At 40.9% G+C, this 25061-nt stretch overlaps 1 protein-coding gene across 2 annotated transcripts; it reads right to left on the reverse strand.

Moving 5' to 3' along the window:
* Nucleotides 1-1541: 1541 nt before the first annotated feature.
* On the reverse strand, nt 1542-17140 carry si:ch211-195b13.1 (STKc_SGK domain-containing protein). Of its 2 annotated transcripts, none has more exons than XM_006794380.3 (13): nt 16767-17140; nt 6912-6987; nt 6055-6130; nt 5921-5961; nt 5766-5823; nt 5578-5661; nt 5340-5471; nt 5140-5252; nt 4921-5044; nt 4716-4811; nt 4470-4625; nt 3899-3988; nt 1542-3513 (listed from the first exon to the last, which is right to left on the reverse strand). In XM_006794380.3, the coding sequence occupies exons 1-13, from the start codon at nt 16792-16794 to the stop codon at nt 3349-3351; spliced, it is 1239 nt and encodes a 412-aa protein (XP_006794443.1). In that variant the 5' UTR covers nt 16795-17140; the 3' UTR covers nt 1542-3348. The 2 variants fall into 2 exon arrangements, with proteins under 2 accessions (XP_006794443.1, XP_087690684.1); XM_087834558.1 differs by lacking the exon at nt 16767-17140 and adding an exon at nt 7521-7764.
* Between the last annotated feature and the right edge of the window lie 7921 nt (nt 17141-25061).

Consider the following 25061-nt stretch of genomic DNA (forward strand, 5'->3'; position numbering starts at 1 on the left):
TTGCGGACTGTTCTGCGCATGTGCGAAGGGCTGATTCACAGTGAGACGAGCGCATCGCACAGACACAGGTGAGAGTAAAATGCAAACAGCTGTTATTTGAACAGGTGAGCATGCTTTGAATGCGTCCAGTTTTACCTCGGGGTTTGTTTTATCGCATGAAAGCTCGTTTATATCAAACAAATTGTTAAAAAATGGTACAGTAAGTTCAGACTTTATTGATTTAAACTAGCTCAGTCTGATTTAAAGTCCAGGTGTCATTTTCAGCCTTACTGTGCCGTTCAAAGGACTGGACAAAATAGTAGCACACAAGTAAATTAACAATATATGAGCAATAATTCTATTATAATCAGCAAGTATTTTAAAATTTAAGACAATCTTAATGTTGAAAGATTTTTAAAACAGTAGACCAGCCATCTTCTTCCGCTTATCCAGGGCCGGGTCATAGGGGCAGCAGCCTAAGCAGAGAAGCCCAGACCTTACAGTAGTGTTCTAGATTATCTATTTTCTCATTAAAATGTCTTTATTTTATTTTATTTCATGTGTAGTTTTCACTTGCATATTTAAAAAAAATCCTTTTTAATGTCTTCTCATACCTCAAGTAACTAACTTAACAATAAGCTGAATAGTTAACAATTAAAACCACTGTTCATTGCCTTAGAGTGGAAATATATATGACTATGCACTGAAGTGTGAGTGAACAGTATAATTGTGTAATGTGATCTGTAGTGAGAGTAGTTAGCAGGTGGAAGAGAGTCTGGAGAGAAGAGGAATGAAAGGAGAGGGAAAGCTCAGGTTGAGGGGTTTGGAGACAAAGTTCGGTTGAGATTGACATGTGCAGAGGAGGGAAAGTGGACACGCTGAACATGGAGCTCCAGGCACCTCAGAGAGGAGGTGGTGGCGACCTCTAAAGGAAGCAGCCGAAAGAAGAAGTCTATTTTTCTCCCATTTCTGGCCATCTGAATCTTTTCTCTTCTCGAGGAAATGATGCCCCTTGTTTAAAAACTGATTAGAAAGCCTGGAAATACTTTTGTCACAATCCTTGTGATTCTCCTTTGGGAAAAGGCTAAAAGAACTCAGGTGGAAAGGTTACCCTGTGACCCTATGGCTCAGGGTAAATAAAAAGGTGTGTCTGGCCAGCTGCTGACCTGTTTGCCCGTTGATGGTGTTTCCAACGATCAATTTGCCTGTGAAGCAAACTGGAGGAAATGGGGCTTGAGTATTTTTCCTTCATCAGAACACCTGCTGACATAGTTTAAATGTAAGGAAGAGATACCTGTTCATCTGCTGTTTATATCCTCACAGCACAACTGAATTAAGAAGGAGCTAAAGTAGAAGCTGTCAGTATGTAGAAAAATTATTCATTTAGCTTCCACAATTTCATTATAATAAAATGTAAATACATCTGGAAGATTTACTGTGAACTTTAACCTCTCTCTTTCTAGCAGAGATACCTGCAGCATGCAATCAGTTACAATCTTCAGTTAACAATTACTTTTTAGATTTAGGTCATTAATACAAAAAACATTATCAGTAGACGAGACTTAGATTTAGAGACTTTATTTGCCATTTCTGACACAGATTACAGTTCAGTTTTTTCAGTTGATCATGTAAATAGTCTTGTTTGTACAGTAGCAGTGGCATGAAAATAAATATACATAAAAAATACAAAACAGAAACTTAACACTTCCAAATATGGAAGAAAATGATCTAGAGCTGTGTGCTGCCTTGTTTTTTAGTATGATTATTTTCAGCAGGCTTTAAAATTCTTTTCCGGGGATGCAGAAACCTGAAATATGGAGATTTAAAAATGGAGTAAAGATATCATGAGTAATCCGTGCTCAGGTGACAAGCCTCTCTTAATAATGACTATCAGAGCATAAAGTTGCCTTACACTTTTGATAAAAAGAGATAAAATATTTAATTATTCTTTCCGTGTTAACAATATTTTATTGCACTTTCCAGAACCATCTTACGCAGGAGGCCCGAGGCTCAACAACGCCAGTGCCTACTCCACCCAGCGGGTTCCTCACCGAGTTCATTAAGCTTTTTTTCTTTTAAAGATATCTTTCTAGAAAAAGGGACCAACAGGTTTAGGGGGAAGAGATATGTAGATACATTATACACGGATCAGGCCGCCTTGGACAGGCACAAGACATTCACAGTTCTTCTCTACATGATGCATAAATACACAGACATTTGTGATCATAGACTCTACAGTTTGTCTGGAGTGTTTGCGATAAAACAGCAATCACTTTTAAGTTAAAGTAAGATTGATATACAGTATCCATGTGCTATCATTGATGTGGGGCTGTTATTGCTGGTTGAACTCTTCCTTAGTCCTTTGTAAAGTTTGCAAACAGCAGATATAAACTAATGTAGTCGCTAGATGAAGATGACAAGGAAGTGAAAACCCAAAAATAAATTATATTGCTTTGGATGAAATAAATCTACTTGGATATTTTGATACACTAATCGACATTTAGAAATTATTCATAATCTAGTAAACAGTGAATGTTTGTGGTTAATAAAATATATGTAACTTCTTTTCTTTTTCTACACAGTACAATAAAAGTTCAGTTCATGAGGACAAACGGGTCAAAAATAAAGTCTTAATGAGTCTGTTTGGTCCAAGAAGTACTAGCGGGTGCGTAATATCGAGATACTGTCGTTTCTTTTTTGTTCAGAGCAGAGATATGAAGCTAAATAAGAGATATACAGCTGTCTAATCCAAAGTTTCTGATGCTTCAAGCAAAATAAGCTTCACTTTTCTTGACCCTTGTTTCCTCGAGTGCAATTGAGCATTCACATGAAGACAAAACACAGTGTGAACATTAAGAAAAACGCAGAGATTGGACATATGTAGAAATGAAATGAAGGCATCACCTTTAAACGGCTAGCGTTCTCGTCAAAAGTCCAAACAAAAGAAACTGCCTCAATGTTTTTGTTTTTTTCGATAAAGCTGGCTCTGCTGTTGTCGTCCGAACTGCCTTTTGAACTTCAGGCACTTCTCTTCATGTCACTTCACCGGAGCCATCAGAGATGTTTTAGGGCCACGACGTGCATCCATACATGGCACATATGTATTGCAGTTTGATGCTCTACAGACAGGCAGAAGTCTGTAGGGCCGGCTGTGTTGTAACATGAGAGTCCTCCATCTGTACACTGGTCATGCACAAGCTAACTCAAGATCTGACCCTCATCCCTCAGTGTTCTTGTCAGTTAGATCCTCTTATAACGTCCTCCTAGACAAGCCGCTCCACTTTGGTCCATGTGTCAAAGCAACACAGTCTGGAGCTTTTGTCCTGCTTCCTGCTCATTCTCAGGACAGACAGGAAGAAATGTTGGCGATCACATGAAGGAGTGTTCGGCCGGAGGCCCGTAAGAGAAGCCGGGAAAGGCTCCGGCTGCTTCCTTGACGCTGCTGGTCACAGTCAGCGTGTCTGTGCAAAGAGAGGAGGACACTGGCAGGTGGGTGAACTCGGGGTCAAAGTGTCGCAGGTCTGTGGGACCAGACTGTAACACAAAGATGGGGAAGACGTTAGAAAAATTGCATGTATAATAATGAATTTTCCACTGATATCAGGGTGTTTCATAGCATAAGCACAATGTCCACATTCATTAGATCTGAGTTTCCTTCTGTTTCTGACTATTTCATTAACAAAAAGGCTTTGGATTTCCAGCAGATGTCAATAAAGCAGACGCAGTAATATTGTAAATATTGTGTAACTGTTCTTTTTAATGCTTTTGTACAGTTATGGTTAAAGCCTCTCATGCACTTCCAATTAATATTGCATTAATGTAGTTCGCTATAATCGTGAAGTGAAACATGAAAGTGATACTGTGATAGCCTTGTTCTGGGACAACACATTCTGATTAAATTATAATGAGTAATACATACCACTGATGGAACAAATGGAGGTGTGATCTTCTTGGCCATCAGGTCCTCCCAGTTGATTGGAGAGAAGAACGAATGGTGCTTCAGTTCAAGCTGAAGGAAAAAAGAGAAACTGGATGAGCACAGTGATGGAAAACAAGGGTCACAATCTGTTACAGTCCTGTATGTTAGCCATTCCCAAACTTGAGAGGTCTGCGGCACATTTCAATATGTGAAAATTCTTTTTGGACCACCCAAAACTTTAATAACAGCTTCGATCATCACGCAAGCCTAAGATCAAGTATTTCCTTGTTTTGTGCTTGATTTTGGATGAGTTCGGGTTCAAAAGTAGGTCAGAAAATTAGGAATGATTGTGTAATTATTTTAATTACAACCTTTTGTTTGACTTGTTCTATGTCTTTCAAAAATGCAAACCCTTAACTGCAACTTTATACGAAATTATACTGTTGAAGATTAATGTTTTTAATTTACAGCAGGTGACTTCTTGCAGCCCAGTTGCAGTACTTGCAAAAGCCACTAGGGGACTGCAGCCCACAGTCTGGGAATCAGGGCTCTATGTGATGTGTGCACTTACAAAGTCATCCTTTCCTCCCAGCCTCTTGGTGCGGTCCTTCTGCAAAAGCCCCTCGAGCAGGTCCCTGCCTGCATTCGACACGTTGGGCTTGAGCACCGGAGCCTTGTGCAGGATGTTACTGTACATCTCAGCCGTGTTGCGACTGTAGAATGGAGGCTGTTTCAAAAAAAAAGAAAAGAGTTGTGTTAATCTTGTATAAACAATCAGGAGATTTAAAAAGGCATAAAGTCACCGGTTTCCACTTACAAGTCCATAGAGCATTTCATAGAGCACCGATCCCAGACACCACCAGTCGACAGTGCGGTCATACGCCTGCTTCTGGAGAACCTCAGGAGCCAAATACTGAGAGAAAAACAGAGAGAAAAGTTCAATGCAAGTCCAACATTATTCCTCAGAAGTCGTACTGAGGTCATACTGATGATGAACAAATGTCTAAAGATGTATCTTTTACCTCAGGCGTCCCACAGAAGGTTGTCGTGGTACCGTTGGGCTCAAGGCCTTCTTTGCAGAGGCCAAAGTCTGTTAGGACAATGTGGCCCTGTGAGTCTAGCAGGATGTTCTCTGGCTTCAGGTCCCTGTCAAAAACAAGACAAAGAAATGTTTACTCTAAATGCATCAGGGCACAGGTTTACAGATGTCCACTAGGGGGAGCTGTGGCATCACTCTTTACCTGTACACTATGTGCAGAGAGTGGAGGTAGCCAAGTGCACTTGCAATTTCAGCAGCGTAGAACCTGGCTCTGGGCTCCAGGAAGATTCTTTCTCTCTGGAGATGGTAGAACAGCTGGAGTAGAAAAAAACAAACATCTGTCAGCATCTGTTTCAAACAAGGTTATATATTCTGTCCTCATTCTGCCAGACTGTGGCTTACCTCTCCACCATTGACGTAGTCCAGCACAAAGTACAGCTTGTCAGTAGTCTGGAAGGAGTAGTGCAGCCCCACCAGGAAGGGATGCTTGATGTTCTTCATCAGCACACTGCGCTCAGCCATGATATGCTTTTGCTGGAGGAGAGAAGATGGATTATAACATGCCGTTTTTATTGCATTTCACATTACCAGCCGATAGAAAATAGATTTAATAAGTTCAAGATGCCCTCGGGGGTCCTACCTCTTTCTTCTTCAGGATGATTTTCTTCTGTAACACTTTGACAGCGTAGTACTTGGTGGTCTCCTTGTGCCGAGCCAGTAAAACCTGTTTGCCATCAAACATTTGCATTAGTAATGTAGTCGCAGAGATGACCTATATGTGTGGAGGAGAGCAGTTACATAAAAGGCTGCACGCAAGGACAGACTCACCTTTCCAAAGCTGCCTTTTCCAATGATTTTAAGGTAGTCAAAATCACAGGGCTTGATCCTAAAGAAGAGAAAAAGATAGAAAATTTCATTTATAATTTGTTCTCATTTATGTTTGTCAAAATTGTGGCATAGAGATTTCTTTGAAGTATACTTACTGAGTGTCCTCAGCCAGTGAACTTTGAGAATTTAGGCACATCTGAAAGATACAACACGGGGAAGATCAGAACAGTGCCACATTTTACAGATGAAATGAGTCAGACTGTGATGAAAGTAAATAGTTTCTGCTTACATCACTATCAGGAAGTTCATTTTCAACCTCCTCGTTCTGATTCTCATCAATCTTCAGGAAGTTGTTAACTTCGACACTGAAAACAGAGAGACAAAGACTCATTCATACGGAGGATTCTGACTTCACCTGTTTTTCATTCAGCACAGATGATTGGATTTGAGATTTGTTAAGAGGTTTGTGAAACTGAGAAGCTGAATGGATGTCCTCTGCGTAGGTGCGACTCCAATGACTGTCTGAAACTTCCAGACAGGTCAAGTTCACCAAGGCTTGTCAAAGCTCAACCTGTCTGAGAAAACCTTAAGCTGCTGATCCGCAAAGACAGGGTTCAGCCTGCTCTGCGGGACTCAGGGGTCCAGCTCAGATGCCCTCCTGGAGCATCTGGAGAGGTCAGATGCAACACCTGGGTTTTTTTTGTCTTTTTCCCACCCCACCCCACTCTGACCTGTGTAACGGGCCAAGCCATGTATCATGTAATAATTGAATAATTGAATTACAGGTTTATCCTTGTCAAGGGAACACAGGGGATTTGCTTGAGAGGTGATTACGCAGTGGTGAGATTGTTAGCAAGCCTGTCATGAAAGAACTATACTTAACCTGGCTTCTTGGACCCAGATTATGCATTTAACAGAATGTCCTGCTAAACCCAGGTGGCTGATTGGATTGGTCGGGACCTGTGCGCACTAATCATGAATGGGACAGCAGTCAGAAATAAACACTAGAAGCTGAAATCCAGGAAGTAACTGGAGCCAAGAGAGATGTTCTTTGTGCCCTCACTTAAAGGTCAATTTTCAAAACCAAAATCTTACACTTCCAACCATCTCTATTTGTTTATTTTATTTTAAAATATGAATACTCACTGTTGGCAGATATGTGGAGTAGACACCAGCTTCTGGATGAAGTCATTCAGACCCATTTTTCTCTCCTTGATGAAAGCTGCAGAAAAAGAGGGAACCCCTTTATGTTAGTATGATCCAATCGTGAATTGTGATCCAAACACTTCTCTCTAATTAGAGAGAGAAAAAAAATCTGTGTTTGAGTCCTAATCCGCAATTTGTGAGTTTAAAATATCGCATTTCCAGTGTAGGCTTGCGTGTAGTGTGTATAGACCTCTTATGTCGCGGGCTTATAGGTTATGCAACCACTTGGGTCATTCATTCAGATACCAACAGTGGCAGCCAACAAAGCATTTTCCATCACAAATCCTTATTACAACACAAATAACCCGATTTGACATATTTATTCAGATTTCCATACCGCTTTCGTTTATGTCCAGGTTTGAATTTTCTACCATTTAAATGCAGAACAAAATAAATAAAAACAATCTTTTTAATTAATTTATTTACATCTGATTTTTATTACTAAAAATAATTTAAAAGACAGGCCTAATTTGTTGTAATTTACAGCTTGATTTAGTGATGAATATTTGGGTAGCGTTGTAAATAAAAGTGTCATTTTTTTAGGCTCACCAGTGAGAACAGCTACAATTCCCCTCATTTTGCAGTAAGTTAGATCACATCCAGCTTCAGTCACGGCCATGTTCAGCGATAAATAAATATCCAAAAGTTTAAAAATATGAAGCAAAAAGATGCAGTGATATTTCCTCTGTGGTCCTGGTCCTCTAACCGTTAGCTACCGTTGGTTTTTTATGTGGCATCAAACGCGCAGACTGAACTCCAATCGTCCGCGCTCCGCTCTGAACTGCCGCTGCTCGAGTCAGCCAATGTACCTTATAGGGGGACCACGTGGTATCAGGAGGTGACGCCCCGTTTTCGTCACCGTCGTCTCCACGGCAACAGTCTCGTGACGTCACGGGATTCCGCTGCAGCCATATTCTGCCTGTAGGAGGCGAGGTGGCGGGAATGACGAGAGAGCCCACCGCATAGGAGGAGGAGGAAGAGGAGGAGGTGGGTGAAAGCAACCCCTACCACACTCCCACCACCAGCACCTCCTCCTCCACCCCCCCTCCTTGTTTTCTCTCAATGGAAAATCTCCAAACTGGCTGTTAGCACCACAGGCACAAAAGGGATTATCGCCAGTTATTATGGAGAAGGAGAGGAAGAAGTGCAATCCCAGGAATGGTCTTATGAAATCATGTGGCAGCAGCTCTCGTTTTTTTTCCCCCTGCTGCAACGCTTTCATCTTCTAAGGGTATGCAGAAATGTATGTAACGACTGCTGCAATTCACCCTCAGCCTGCAACAGCTGCAGTGCCTGATCCCAATAACCGACAAAAAGGTGATAAAGCCATAAAGTTCACAGGGGAAAAAAGAAGGAAAAATACTGCATGCGCTGCAGACAGTTTCCAGAAATCTCCCTGCTTCTCTCGTTCTAAGTAATTCACTCCAAGTAAAAAGTGTAGCCATGACCTTGCGCACGGCACACACACAAAGTTGGGGTTATGAAGGTGACTTTGCACGATAATTATATAAATTCAGAGAAATAACATTTGACATCATGATCATCTGAGCTTAAGCAGTGATGGGTCCAGCTGTCACAGATGTGGTCCACTAACCCTGTTATATAATTACATAACCGTGCCATAATGCAGATGGTTATACACTGCCCAGCAAGGAAGGTGAGTGCATGCAAATTGTCCAGGAAGTGTTGACATTAATAGGTATCTGCTGATTGAAAGTGTTATTTAATCTCTCACTGAGTGATAGCAATGATGTTGCAGTGCAAAACAGCATTTATTCAAGCGCATATGAGAGGCACTTCTTTCTAGCTCCTCTGCATTTATTCATCACCATACTTATTTCACAGTAACTGATTCATATTTTGCATAGAAAATGTGCTTTGCAGCTGATATTCAAGCCACTGTGACCATTTTACTGGATTTTCAAGTAAATTTCTTCTCAGTTTCTCAGGTTTATACAAGAATATTCAATACAGGAAAGTACTAGCAGTGGTGTGATGACCAGAGACCACAGAAAAAAAAGATTCAGAAGCTCTTAAAAAAAATAACTTGGGTTAAACATTTCTCAACTTTGAGGCAAGAAGAGACTACCAATGAAACTGAAGGATACAATTTAATATTATAATAGAACAATATTATTCATAAGTACACTCTTATGACTTGACATACTATTTAGGAGGTTGGGTAGGAGCAAGGTGCTGCTAATCAATGGATCATCATCTAGTGTGAGCACTTTTATGTTTTGGTGGTCTCGAGTTTCAGGCATCCTAACACAATGCCACAATTATCCCAGAAGAGGGAAGTCTCAGCAAATTCACCCCAAGGTCAGACTGTGCAATGCTCAGACAAATTGTAGGGAAAAACAAGTCCTCAGTTAACATGTTAAATGTCAAAGTTCTTCACAGCACAATTAGAAAAAGACTGAACAAGTGTGGCTTGTTTGGAAGGGTTGCTGGGAGAACATCTCTCGAGGAAGAACATGGCAGCAGGGCTTATGTTTGCAAAGCTGCATCTGAATGAGACTTCCAGAACAATGTCCTTTGGTCAGACAAGATCAAAGTGGAGATGTAAGGCACTAATGCACATCACCATATTTGGTGAAAACAAAACACCCCATACAAGCTGTGGAGTATGGCGGTGGAGGGGTGATGATTTGGGCTTGTTTTAAAGCCGCAGGACTTGGGAACCTTCCAGTCATCCAGTTCAAACTCCTTGGAATACCAACGTATTCTTGAGGCCATCTGTCTGTCAGTTGAAACACGGATGAAATTGGATCATGCAACTAGGGAAAATCAAAACAAAATTACTGAAAAAGAAAAGACTCAACGTGATGCAATGATCAAAGTCCAGACCTTAATCTGACTGAAGTGCTGCAGTGGGAGCTGTGCATAAATGAATGCCTGCAGACCTCAATGAGCTGAAGTAGAGTGGGCTAAAATTCCTCCACAACAATGTGAGAGACTGATAAAGTCATACAGAAAAATGCAAATGTGCACTGTCGCTCCGGGCTTGGAATGGAAATGCATAGCTGAGGCGGACATTAAACGTTGTTGTTTTTAACCTGCCGCTGTGACGTCCGATTGCACCCATGTGAGAGTAAAAAGCGTAATTGTGCAGTGAATTCACAGTATGTGAGTGGGTGTAATGTGTGCAGGAAGCCCCTAACTAAACCGCACTGAGTATTTTCAGTACTGCGAACGTGTCTGATGAGGCCATCTCCTGTTGTATTGATGTGTAAAAATGACTTTACTTCTACTTGAGTGACATTTCCAACGTTAGGAGTAGTTTACACTCTGGTACTGATTAACACCACAAGATGTAAGTCGTCATCGACGGTAGTCAAGCATACGAACCTTGGATCCAATCAGAATATAATTCGTGGCTTTTGAACTAATCATTGCTGTTAACACCAAAAACATCCCTTTCTCTTACCAAATGAAATAACCCTGAGATGTTTTAGCTCTCACAGGTTAATCTGCAAATTAGTATTTATTAGAAAATACTGATTAAATATCCTTTTTCAATTTCCTGCAGTCCAAGTGGACCACTTGGTTTTTTTATTATCAAAAAAATAACAAACTAAACCATCAAGCTTTCAGTTTTGAACAGCATATTCACAGAAAATTGACTAAAACTATGATTTTATGATCAGAATTTAAATGTTTCCTTTGATTAACTGTTCACTTTATAGGCTGCTGGCCAGATACTTGTACTTCACTTTGAGACTGTAAGCGCTTACTTCCCCTCAGCTGTGATAAACATCTGTTTCGGTAAGATTAGGATTCATTCAGCTGAGATGTGTCAGTGGGAAACTCCTCTGTTTTTGTCCCTGTTGACAATGTGACAGTCATGCACCATTTAAAGGAAGTGAGACTCCTCAGGACCAGTTCATGTATTAAGAGAAAAGGGAAGTGGGTTGCTTTATTTGAAGGGGCCCAAATAGAAAGTAGCTCAGAGCCAGCTGGCAGTATGACAGATCAAACCCTGGATGGCTACCTAAGCAAACACACGCAGCTCAGCTTCGGTTCTGTTTACACACAGAAACACAGTGGATCTGATTACGGGACACCGACACCTCTCCCTGGCTTGGAATGATGGGGTTCCCCTCCCCTCGTGTAGTCTTTCTGTGAATTATTCAAGTATATTATTTCATCATCTCTCTGCAAGGATTCGTATGACTGAGTTTCTTTCTGTCTCTCCACCAGTGGTACCTTCTGTCACATGACAGATTAATCAGGTTTTATTTAGCACTTTCACACAGGCTGCCCTGCTTTCCATCACTCTGTCCAATCGCGTGATTGATGCTGAGCAGACAGGCAAAATTTCCACTCGCTGACAAGCAGTCGTGTGAGGCACCTGCCAGCCGTTCCACTAAAAGGCATTCCAGCTCTCACGGGGTGGCATCGACGATAACTTCCCAGCCTCAGCGTGGTACTGCTTTTGTCAAATTGGCTTGTGCGCTGCATCAAACACCTGCCCCAGTTTGAGCCTCACATGAGACAAAATGAAACCAGATCTTTAGGGTAGAGGCCGAGTAGTAACTGAAACTCATTTAAAGGCATAACCTTTTTGAACTCCATTCTTAGTGCTTCGCAAAGAGATAAAAGGTGTAATTTCTTAAAGGTGCTGCATGTCAGAAAGTTATTTTGAGTGATATAACCATTCAGGCCCTATCTGGTGTGGTGATCCTCTGTGTCGTTCAGTTGACTTTCCAGAGATCAGGGCTGGAAGGTTAATTGAGTTTTCATTTAATTTGATGATTTTCACTTCCAGAAAACCACAAATAATGGAGGTAATTCACCGGAACGTCATATGCTCCTTTTCCAGTCATAAGTCTGCAAAATCCCTCCTGCCCCACAAATCTGTATGTTCTCATTCCCAGCCCAACCCTCCCTCTCTCTCACTTTGTCACTCTCTCTTATTGGCACCTGCCTGACCTATGAGCCACCACCAATCCTCGGTGAGGCCTAGGTTGGTGCTGGCCATCCACCCGCCATCTTCTATTAAAAAATGTTGTCTAATTGTGTTTGAGTTTGCTGATGAAATTGTGATAAGATGAATATTCTTTTGCATTTTCTTAGTTTTTCTCTCATATTGTAAACAGTGTTGCACTTTTGCCCCGCCTCTAAAAGCTCATAATCACTGTTTAGTTTAGTTGCAGCCAAGAAGACTAAAAGAGAGCCTTCAGTCAATAAGATCATGAGGAATGAAAACTCAAGCTTTCTGTAGCTGAAGGATTATAATGGTTGCCTTTGTCTCCGGATTGCTCAAGCGCTCTCATCCAGTGCACTTGCAGAGGCTATCATACAGGTCACACAAGACACAAAGTTTGGTGTTGCCAAGGAGACCTATTCACCTCCATCTACAGACTTCCCATGTTGATAGTAGATCAGCAGGGACGGGCTATTGTTCTTGCAAAGTGGACTTTACAGTCAAAAACCCTCCTTAGAACTAAGAAGACATTGTTGAGTTCCTTAAATGCATGAAAAGACTTTTAAGTTCATATCCAATTGTGTTGAATAATCCAGATCACAGTATTTTAGCTTGTGCTGAGGTCTCAAAATAAAGCTCTTGCAAACAGCTTCTGTAAAGTTATATATATTCAGATTAAACATCTCAGAACATCAAAGGAGGTGTGCGTATCGATGAGTTCAGGGGACACAGTTAGTCCAGTTATTTCAGAAATAAGAGCAGGACTGTAAGAACTGAAGTCGAACAAAGCTAAAAAGCTGGAAATATGACATTAGATGAGAGTTTCAGGGAGTTTTATGGATAAAGGAGAAACTGTGTGTAGTTTTCTGTATCCTGACAGATGAGTAGTTAAAATAGTCAAAAAAGGAAGTGAACCCGAGACAGGCTTGGAGTTCGAGACGCTAATAGAACAAAGGGTAACTCAGAAAGTCCTTGTTTCACTCTTACAGTTACATCTCACTGACAATTCAAGACTTTAGAGCTTCTAAACTATGTAAATATTTGTGAATGCTGAATATCGTGTCATTTAAAGAAATTTAAACCATCACAAAACATGGGATATTTTCCATCCACATGTTTGCAGTAGTCTACAAGGACTCTGCCTTTTAAACAGCTACATTTAAAGTTATTATTGTGTTAATGCAAGATAAAATGTAAATATAATTATGACCCACAGATTTAACCTAATTATGTGTTGAATAAAAATTGCAGTACATTTAAGCCTCTAAATTGGAAACATTTTTCTGTTTTGAATATATCTCTGAATTTTTTTGAAATGTTGTACGAGCCAAACAAGCAAACAAACATCAATCAGTCCAGAAAATCATTAAAAATATATTTCAGTGCTTCAAATATAATAGTAAGGTTCAACCTGGACTCTCGGCTGGCTGCTTACTACCAGAGTAGTGGGTAGGAGGCAGCAGAAGGCGGATGAATGAGTCATAGAGGCAAACAGGTCCTTGGTGACCACCCATAGGGCTGGCAGGAAAGCTAATGAGGATGGAGGACCCAAATTACAATCGCTGACCAGCTCTGAGGAGCAATCATGGCCTTGTGTTATTCACACCCATGCACTCATGGCAGCCTTGGCACTCAGTTGAAAACAGATCTCTGCTAAAATCTCCTCTCTCCTCCTCCAGTTCCTCTTTTCTGTTTTAATGTGTCATCTGCATCATTCTGGCACCTAGTATTACTCACACAGAGACCCGCAGAGAGCCAGACCGGAGGTGGTGGTCGAGCCCGACTGCGCCGCAGTGCAGCCCCCTGCGAGTGGGAGCAGATTTTGGCTGATAATTCTGGAGTTAGAATTACTCGCTCTTTGTTTCGCGTTTGAATTCCCGGGCAGTAGATGAGAAGTGTTTTTTATTTTTCTACCCCCCATGGGGGATTCGATGGCTGCTCATGCGCCTGCTTCATCAGTTAAAAAAGAGAAATGTTTGCTCTCTTTTGCAATGACTCAGACACACAAACTGTTCCATAATACATTACTTTAATTTGCTGCCAAGCAAGTGGGAAGATCCAGCCCATTTGGAGCTGCAAAGCCTCTATTAATTTTCATAATGTGACTGCGGTTATTGCTGTAATTACTATAATAATAGCAGAAAGACTTTTTTCATCATGTTCTCTCTTCTAACATGTGTTTTCTCACATGTTAGAAACTCAATTTAGAACGAAAAAAAGGAAGCAGACAGAAATAAAGACCCAGGAGCCATTTTCATTCAGACCACCAGACTGTCATTCACTAACTACAGCATCTGTGTGAGCCAAACATCATGAATCAGTGGCTGGTGGTGACTTCCGTTACTGTACGCAGTTCCCTTTTCTCTGTTTTTGCCCTGGATCATAATAATATGAAACATACTGTATAAAAAGCAGCCACGTTTCTAAAGAAGCTCTCAGCTCAGTTTGGCCAGTGAAGGGTAACGTCTCTAGGATACCCCAGAAGCAAATAAAGCTTACTCACTGCCGTGGTATTCATTTGGTCCAGTTTATGATCAGTGGTTTATGGCTTTGTAAGTCCACTCATGAGGTCAGTTATTCATTTGGAAGATATCTAGTGGAAATCAATCGAATGCGCGATGAAACCAAATCAATTAATTAAGTGAGTGAAGTGATTTAGATGGTGACGTTGGTCAGCGTCAGGCAGTTGAAATGGTGCCAAGACATGGATAATCTGAAAACAGTGTCTGTGTGACTGCATATGTTTGCTTTACAAATTTACTGAGCAGCTGACATTAAAGGATTTTCCAGATCTAGTTGCATGGAGGCAAAATAAAGCTTGATTGGTTTTATTTATTCAACAGAACCATTTTCAGTTACCTAAGAGCTTCTTTAAGATCAATCCAGTCTGCTCTAAGGCTCCTAAAGATGCCTTTATATCAAACAAATTCTCACTGAGATGATCGAAACCACAAAGAGGGAAGTAAAAATTAGTGGCAGGCTGTGCAATACTTGTAGATTACCAAAATACCAAACAGAGTTGCTCCGTATGTTAAAAAGATTTTCAGATTAACCATCAGGCAACAACAAAGCAGGTTGGATGAGTTTAGGGGACCAGTACTGTCAATAAAGAGATAAGAGCAGGACCGGGCGGTCTTTAGACGACTGATCTTAGCTGAAAGTTGGAAATTAAATTACACCGACATTAGATGAGAGCTTCAGGGAGTTTTATGGATGCAGGTAAAACCAGATGGTTTTCAATTATGTGACAGTTACTTAAAGACTGATCCAATTACCTGCTCTAACTCTGCTAAAGATGCCTGTAAATCAAGCAAATTCTCACACAGCCGATCTAAAGCACACTGAGGGAAGTAAAATTTAGTGTCTGGCTTTGAAAATGGTTTTCACAATACTATTAAATAGTTTGCACCCCGCTGCTTTAAAATGCCATTTGAAGTAGTGAGAATAGCATTATTCTAATATGTGACCCCTTCACTGTGTCCAAACAACAAACCTTTCTGAAGACGATGACAAAGTCATAGAGAGCCCAGTAGTCACTGGTTGTGTTTCTGCGACTGAAGAAACTGTGTGGTGTGACACAATGACACAACTCAAAGCTGACTGTCGGACCCTGCGAGACAAATTATGCTGGACGATCGTTTGAATGTTTAAGAAAACAGCGAGCATCCTCCTGGTCACACTTCTGACCCGTTACACCTTCTTCTTTCTCTGGATTGGACCCTGTGGATTCTTTTATTGAAAACTCAAGGTTGCAGTCTGACTCTCAGCTCTGAGAGAGTTTCAATCTCTTTGAGGGACCATTTTTGGGAAGTTTTTGGTCACATCTGGAACATCCAGATTTTATAACAATGGAAGCTTTGAGAAAATATCTGTATTCAATATTCTGTCCTGCTAGGTTCTTTCCAGATGTAACAAATGGTGCCTAACAGCAGCTTTGAAGCACACCTGTAAACACAATACATCTCATTTGTTTAGCTTGAACACAAACCAAAGGGGGATTTCCTGGACTGTATATTTTTTTTATGATAGTGATGTCATAGTCATGAATTTCATGTCTCTTGTCTTCATGTTGTAGCTGATAAACAACAAGTTGAGGTTTTCTGTATGCTGTGAGATCATAACTTACATTTTTATAGTTTGCTTTTGCGTTGATTAAACAGAGAAATGTAGTGTGTTATCGAGGGAGCTTTAGAGGCGCTTACAGGCAGATTTTATTACCTTTTGCCAGAGGCCTTCTGTCTCCTCTTTTTCTAGTCTTTATGCCAAACTAAACTAACCATCTGCCGCTTGCAGCTTCTTACATTACATCCAACTCTTAGGGGGAAAAAAGGGTCTATTTTCTTATCCCTTTAAGGTTTAATAACTGTGTGGGCCCCAAACTGTTTTTCAGGCTATCACAAAACACCTGAATCATCTGATCCTTGGTCCGAGTTACAAAACCAAGGCCCAGCAGCAGCTTTTATCCTCTCAGGTGACAAATGAGATGAGATGTACGGCTGTTGCAGAGAGAAGGTGAGAGACTCCGATGTGGGCATCGTGAAAATAAACCAGATAATGTGAGAAGTTATACAGAAGAGTGCTATACAGTGTCTTTGAATGTTTCATCTAATATCTTACGTAACTAGAGACAGTGACGTCCAAGCACGCCGAGGGAATGATAAAGGAGCAGAGATACGACGAGTTAATAAGGAGTCAAAAGGATAAAACGGTGATTGAACAAGCAGGGAGGACAGTATTTAGATGACTGAGCTGTAAAAGTTGCTTGTCTCATGGTGCATCCCTCCCCCCCTCTCTCTGCTGTGCTGCTGAGAGACTGCACATTTTCCCTCAGATACTCTGAGACAGTGAATTAAAGGAGCACCTACCTATGAAGGATTTCTTGCCGGTCTTCATGTCCTCCTAAGTGTTTGATTAGATGTGATATCAGGCACAGAGAGTCTCTGATGAATGGCTGTCTGTCTGCTGCAGAGCGTCCAGGTGACTGAGAGAGATGCAGTGCTCCTGTAAATATTCCTCCCTCTCCGTATCTGTCTACTTTTCAACGGCTCCCACTGCAGCTGTGCTCACAAAAGTCATTGATTCACAGACAAATAACTTTGAGCGCTGCACTTCCCTCTTCTCTCTGCGTCTTGTGCTGTTTCTTCCTCTTATCGCACAGCCTGCAAACAGCTGTAACCAAAGATCTGTGACGCACCTTCCTTTCCTCTCCCTCTACACGCATCCCCAACTCTAACCTCACCTCCTCCACCCTCGGCTGTTCTTTTATCTACCTGAAGAGCATCGAACGACACAAAAGGCAGGTGTCTGGTTACAGCTCCCGTGAGCACGGGAGTCCCGCCGGAGGGGAAACCAGTCTCCATGACATGGGAACCACCTGAGGAATACAGAGCGAGGACAGAGGGGGGTTTAAACTTGCTTTTAATTGGCCACCACTGCAGGAGTGATGTATTCACTCCCCATCAGCCTCCTCTGCCTCTGTCACTTACTGCCTCTCAGGATTTTGGGGAATAAAAAGACCTGGTTAGTCACACTGACAGCCATGATTGTTTTGTTAGCCTTGAGCTCTAGGTTATCATCACAAACAATGAGTGCTGTGTGGTGAGGAGTGAAGCATGTGGGGGTTGAGATACAGCAGCAACAACAGCATCACTGATGAGTAACACTGTTTTTCTGTCAGTAAAGTGCTGCGGTGAATTATGATTTGCTTTGGGAGGAGTGAGCTGAAACTGTAATACATTTACACTCGACAAATCTCTTATTTTGGATCATTTAGGAAAGCGTTGCAGTTCAGTGAGCGTAACTGCTGCTAATTAAAAAAAAAACAAACAAACATCATGATAGAAATATGAGTACTAATAAACTGAAGTTGGTTTTAGCTTAAGGTGATTACATTCTGGTGAGCTAAAGAAGGTAATGGAAGAGTAAGAAAATGAAGAAATGTGGTTTTATCAGTGTCTTTATGTGTCTGGATCCAATTCTATGTGTTCAAATGAGTCCTGCTAAGATTAGATTATGTTTCAGTTCGACCTGCAGTATCAAAAGTGCAAAATGCAAAGTACAAGACAGAAGTAAATACACATGGGTGAAAAAATAAAGTAAAAAACTTGCACTATGTGTCTCCTAAACTCTCCTAGATGGATGAAATGGTATAATTCCCAAAACACACTGATTTGTTTGAATCTTGTCTGAGATGCTTTGGGAAAATCCTGCATAGGTGCCAACAAACAAATGGGCGACTGCAAAGGTCACGGCATATCATTTGATTCTCATTAAGAACATCAACCGACATTGTGTTGTCTCTTCTCATTTTCTGACCACTGTTTTAGTTTTACTTAAAAAAAAAGTTTATGTATTTTTCAGTATAACATACATGACAAACACGCGTGTATGCAGTTAACATATTACTATAAACAGGTTCCTTAAACTTATAGCTCAGGAGCTCAGTTAACAAACAAGCTTATGAACACAGTGACTCTCTTGTTTCGTAAGACTAAGGAGGCCCCAGGGGGTTAATTTGTCACCTGTTTCTAGAAGCTACTTTGAATGGAGCTGCAAACCTGGGACTTACAGATAAGTCAGTTGGTCACAAATACAAAGAGACCTGGAGGTTAACCTACTTGTGACTTTATTCTTGGGAGAAAAAATTGGCAAAAGTAAATGGATTCAGGATGAACACCAGCCAGACATCAGTTTCCTTTTGTATTTACATGAAGCTGATATTTCATCAGTCTGATCTCATATCTATTGATTCGTGTCAATGTGTAATAAAGCTGGATGTTTTTCCAGTTTTATAGGGCACAGAAACCCACATTTGCCAGAAGGAGGGGTCGATGACAAAAGAGATGACGGTTCATGTTCCAGTGAAAATGATCATTTTTACATTTTCTTTGGTATTACTTGTACTTCTCTTTTGTTTGGTTAGATTTAAACACCAAAACTTCTCGGTTAAGTTAAATTTTAGGCAATAAAACTTCTTGGTTTGGTTTAAGGAAAGAAAAGTGTTGCAGACATTCAAACACATTCGTTTCAGAGTGCTTCTGTTTGTCATGTGACAGCTGGTGCCTATGCTAATGAGTGAATACACTGCTTTGTTGTTGCTTTTTTACATTCTGCTTTGAGATTGGGCTGAAAATGTATTCAGGTGGAGTCCAGGGTACTGTAGCAGTGTTCTCCTGCAAAGAGATTTGACTGCAGCAAGTTGGAAGGAGCGCTAAGCTGGCTTAACCTGGAAAATACACGGTTTATCCTGTTAGTTATACGGCGCAGAGGAAGGAAAACTGTAATTATTATTAAGTGAGATTACTAGAGGTATGGAGAAAGAGCTTCTTCTCTCTGATTCTGACACAAAAACCCTCATGCATATCAAATGTTACTTTTTGATACCCCCTCTGAGAAACTGTCGAAACCTTCGCAGTCAGGAGGCGGGAGCGTGGTGACTGTGAAAACAATCTGCATCGCTGTTAAAAAGAATAACCGCCATCCAAAAACGAGGCTTAAATGAAGTTGCATATTTATTATGTGACACATTTCGCAGCTCGCTCATTCTGCCTCTAATGATACAGAACAGATTCGTGCCCTGCTGCTGAACTCCGACTTCACGCAAACAAAAACTTCACCCACCACCAGCTGATGAGCGACATTTAAATTTCAAAGCCATGAGAGGTCGGAGAAAGTTTACAAATGTTCGCATTCAAATTATGCTCAAAAGAGAGAAGTGAGCTTTGCCTGACTCGTTTTATATCCACCGCCCTCTGCTCGAATGAATGCACTTTGCCAACAAACATATTTTCTCAGCCTGCTCATCACCTCCACAACATAGTTCACAGGGAAAGTGAAAATAAATACAGACTGGTATCATGTAGCTTGAGAAAAGGCCACACGGATGGTTTCTTTGAAGACAAAGTCTCAGCCTGAATGCTTCATGATAATAAGTCTGAAATCGATTTTTGACGGGACAGATTCGCGTGTAATTTCTATTAGGGCAGAGTGTGAGCAGAGGAAGCATAACGATATGAGTCAGTGTGAAGGAACGGACTGATTATGTGGCTGGATGTCAGACATGTGACTGTTTGTCACGGACAATCTTTGCTTTCATGGTCGAGGAGTCAAGTGTTTCACCAATGAGGAAAACAAAAGGTTGTTGTTTACTTGACTTTTCCAGAAAGACAGTAGGATTTTCTGTTTTTGCTTGACTGGAAAACTCCATCAACACGGTCAAGTGTTTTTTAATGCTTTTGTGGATTTGTGGGTTGTGGCGTGGTTGGCAGTGCTGTCACAGTAAGAAAGTCTGGGAGTTGAACCCTCCAGCTGGCTATGAGGAGCCTGCGAGGGCTCTCCTCAGGGCCTCCAGCTTCCTCCCACAGTCCAAAGATATCCAAGTTAGGTTAACTGGTGATTCTAGATTGGCTGTGGGTGTGAATGTGAGTGTGAATGGCTCTCAGTCTCTCTGTGTAAGCCTTGTGAGAGACTGGTGACATGTGCAAGGCCTGCGCCCTATGACACCTAAGATAAGCTCCAGCCCCTCCCCGACCGCTGAGCGGAAAGAAAATGGATTTGTTTAGTACTATACAACAGCAGCACTGTGTATCCAAAGCAAATTTACCTCTTATCACGTCTGTGACGCACTTTGTGAATTGAGGTTATCTGCTGGTACTAAGATAAAATCTGCTTGAGAAATGTACACAGTAATGCGGGTCCTTAAAATGTCTTTAGTAAACATTTAGTGATAAAGCAAGGCTTTAAAGACTAGCTGTAATCCTCTGCTATCAGAATGTATGATTTGAGGTTTTGAGTTTTTAAAAATCAGAGAACAAATACATAAATATTAAACAAATGGACTAAATACATACAAAAATGTGCTTTGTTTTTCTTTAAAACACAGGGTTGGGGTTACTTTTCATCATGACTTACACTTCACACGTTTAAAAGTAATGACATTTCAGAAAATGAACATAAGGAAAATAATTGGTTAACATCACATTTAGCCTACTGAATTGTTATTTTACAAGATGGGAAACAAGCAAGAGTTGGCTTGAAACTATCACAAAGTTAAAAACAATCCCTGCTGGTTCTTTTCTTGTTTGCTTCCATGTTTTCGAGAGGTTCAGTCAGTCTTGTCATCATTGGCATCACAAGGGATTTAGGATATATCTAGATGCACAGAAAAATCTCTCTATCCACATGGAGATACAAAAACGGATTAAAAGTGCTATCAAGAGCAACAAGTGGCGTTTTTATAATTATCAAAATCTAAAAGCAAATCTAAAACATCATTTAGGTGGGAGCAAAAAGCAAAAAAGGAAAGATTTCCCAAAATACCCATGTGAATGTGGACAAAGCCTAAGAAAATAAGATATTACCTGTTTTGTAGAGACATTGCATTGGCAGCAGCAGAACAGCCTCCTGTTTCACAGAGCTAGACTAACTGTTTCCCCATGTATACAGTCTTGACACTAAGCTAAGTTAGCCAGATTCATATTAGCTTCATAATTAACTGACAGGCATAAGTGAAATCAGATTTGTAATCTGCACAACGTTTATCTAATGTTAAATGTAATGCTGACTGTTTAATATTTTGGCTTTTTACAAACAAATATTTAGAATTAGCTTGCACCAGGTCCTCAAGTGTTTTCTCTTTTCTTCTGTTTCATCTTCTTCTTTTAGCCCCAACCATTAGGGGTCTTCACTGTGGATCATCTGCCTCCATCTCACTGTAAACCTAGCATCAACTTCTGTTACACCAACCCTCTCCATGTCCTCCTTCACTACATCCAGAAATCTTCTCTTTGGTCTTCTTTCTTTCCTCATGCCTGGGAGCATCATCTTCAGCATCATTTGTCCAATATATCAACTATCCCTCCTCTGCACATGTCTTTTTTAATATATATATATATATATATATATATATACACATACATAATACATTTATATTCTGTAGACCAGGGGTGGGGAACTCCAGTCATAAATACCTATTGTCTAAAGCAGAGGTGGGGGAACTCCAGGCCTCAGAGGCCAGTGTTCTGCAGGTTTTAGATCTCACCCTGGGTCAGCACACCTGAATCACATTATTAGTTCATTGCCAGGCCTCTGGAGAGTTTCAAGACTTACTGAGGAGGTAATTTCGCTATTTAAATCAGCTGTGTTGGTTCAAGGACACATCTAAAACCTGCAGGACACCGGCCTTTGAGGCCTGGAGTTCCCCCACCCCTGCATTAGACAATGGGTATTTATGAAACTATTATTATATTTTTATTTTGTGGGGGGTCTCCCAGGCTCATCTTTTACCCAGAATCATTATTAACACATTGAAAACATTAAACATACATTGAAAGATAAATAAATATAAAATATAAAGTTTCTTGCAGCCCTGATGTATGCTGCAAAGACTCGGTTTCCTGCAGACCCTCAGCCACATTTGTCCTCCATTTTCCTGCTTCAGCAGTATCCTGCAGCTTCATGATCACCAAGTCGGCTGTGGATGAGACGGACGAGTCACGTGTGAGCAGGAGGTGAGGGATTGAGATCACTCTGTCTGTACAGTGGGTCACTCAGCGAGCAATCTTGGCTCACCTGTTGCTATCTTTAACCTGATTAGCAGCTAGGTCATGCTAGGAGAAGCTCTGACATTAGTCTGCATTAGTGTGTGTGTGTGTGTGTGTATGTGAGTGTTAGTATGTTGGGTTGAGCTCTGTTGTTTTAAGAGTCACGGTAGGTTGTTTCCCATGAAAATTCAATCTGATACACGTGCCATACAAAGATCTGTGGATAACAGAATCTTTGAAGAAGTGAAGCCTGAAGTCAGTCTCGGTTAAAAAGACACCCACGGGTAAGGGCGGATTTATAGAGATACTCTCTAAACATGGAAGAGCTTATCAGTTGCTGCCACAAAAATAGAAACAGGCCGAGCTACTTTAGTCTTCTTAAGAACCGTGTGAGTCTAAAGTGTTGAGTCATACTTGGCATTGAAAGACAGGAATCAGGAAAGGTCCAATAAATAAATAAAACTTTGTCAGCCTGGCCTTATGCATACCTCGGTTTGTCACAACAGGAAAAACACAGTGAAAATAATAACTTTTCGTGGAAAATCACAGTGTCAACTAAGTTTACAAAACGTATTAACTTCCACGTGAACCTGATATATTTGTATTTCATATTTGTGTGCATTCAAGAGTTACAAGACGACAGTGATCACTGCTGCTTTAATGTAAAACAGTTAGAAGGAAACTGCTGTCCAAACCACAAATATTGCTCTTTTTGTTTAAATCAGCTGACATATCACATTTATACCCGGAGCTTTGCTGTGGGAAAAAAATAGCTCGTGGCAACAGAGACAAAATTCTGTTCATTTTTTTTTTTCTTTAGAAAAAAAATCTGGATAATGAAAAATGTATAGAGACTAAAAATAAAGTAGAAACTAAAACTGTGTGGGTAAAATCACTTAAGTTACCTATAAGAAACATTTTAAAAAACGACACTTTTGCTTAAACAAAACTTCCCGAGGGTCTTTCGTAAGTCGAAGCACCCATCGCAGCTCTTGAGTGAACGATAGGCTATAGGCTAATTGCTAACTGCAACAACAATACGTCGTTCAAGTGGAACAGTGAAGCGCAAGTACGAAAGCCAACGAACTCCAGGCCTCGAGGGTCGGTGTCGTGCAGGTTTTAGATCTCACCCTGGGTCAACACACCTGAATCACATGATTAGTTCATTACCAGGCCTCTGGAGAACTTCATGACATGTTAAGCAGGTAATTGCGCCATAAATCAGCTGTGTTGGATCAAGGACACATCTAAGGCTACGTTCACACTGCAGGTCTTAATGCTCAATTCCTTTTTTTTTTTTTTTTTTATCAAATCCGATTTTTTTGTCTGCTCGTTCACACTACAAATAAAATGTGACAGCAAACGCGCTCTAGTGTGAACGCTCAAAGCGGCACGCATGCGCAAAAGAAGATGTCACCCACAACGCGCTCTGTTTAGACCCAGAGCAAACAGTGTTGTTTGACTGATGGCCCTTAATATAAAGACTCCGGACTTCACGTTTCCCAATTTTTGCTTTAAGTTATTTTGTTATTTACATAATAATGTAGATAACCTAATAATTATCCTTATTGCTGTTTTAGAGAGGAGTGGTGCTTCAAAGGATAGTTGCAGATTTCTGTCAGAATCTGCAGATTATACAGTACAAATAAAATGTTGACGTTTCTCCAACGTTGTCTTCCCAGCAGTTTCACCGGATGGCCAGGAAGCGTTCGCGATGTCTTATCGGGCACTTCTCCGGCGCTGAAAATTGGCGTCTGTCTTGTGTCAGTGACGTAAAAGACGGATTTAATGCGACTTGACCGTTCACACAGCAGTCGCTTTCTGAAACATCGGATATGTATCGCATTCAGTACCACATACGAAAGTGACCCAGATCGGATTTGAAAATATCGGATTTGTGCTGTTCACACTGTCATACCATGATCGGATATGGGTCGCATAGGGTCAAAAAATCGGATTTGATGCGCTTTCGCCTGAACGTAGCCTATAACCTGCAGGACACCGGCCCTCGATGCCTGAAGTTTGACACCTGTGTTTTAAAGTCTTGCCTCTGACAAATAAGCCACACATTTTAATGTGTGGGTAGCATTTCTGGATCATGTTCACATGTGGCTTCTTCTTTACGTGATACGGGCACACTGAGCTGTGTTCACAGACTGTGATTTCTGGAAGTGTCCCTGATCCAAGCAGTGATTTCCATGACAAAATCATGCCTGTGTTGTATTGCAGTGATCTTTGGGCCCTGATCTGATAAACCTCTGCCAGTATGAAGAGATGCCTCGCTAAGATGCTCTTTTCATTCCCAGTCATGTTACTGACCTGTTGCCAATTAACAAAATATTCCTCTGGATGTTTCTCTTTAGCAGATTTTACTTTTCTAGCCTTTGTTGCTCCTGTCCCAACTTTTTTGAGATGTATTTCTGCCGTCAAATTCAAAATTTTATGAAATAGTAAAATATCTCAGTTGAAACATTTGATTTATTGTGAATAAAATCCAATGTTATGAGATCTGCCAATCATTGCATTCTGTTCTTATGTACATTTTACACACTGGGTTTGTAATTTGAGGTGTCTAAATTAAAAATCTGACAAAACAAACGAGCAGGTGAAAGGTGGCAC

The sequence above is a fragment of the Neolamprologus brichardi genome, chromosome 22, assembly GCF_056152115.1.
Source record: "Neolamprologus brichardi isolate AB-2024 chromosome 22, ASM5615211v1, whole genome shotgun sequence".
NCBI classification, from domain to species: Eukaryota; Metazoa; Chordata; class Actinopteri; order Cichliformes; family Cichlidae; genus Neolamprologus; species Neolamprologus brichardi.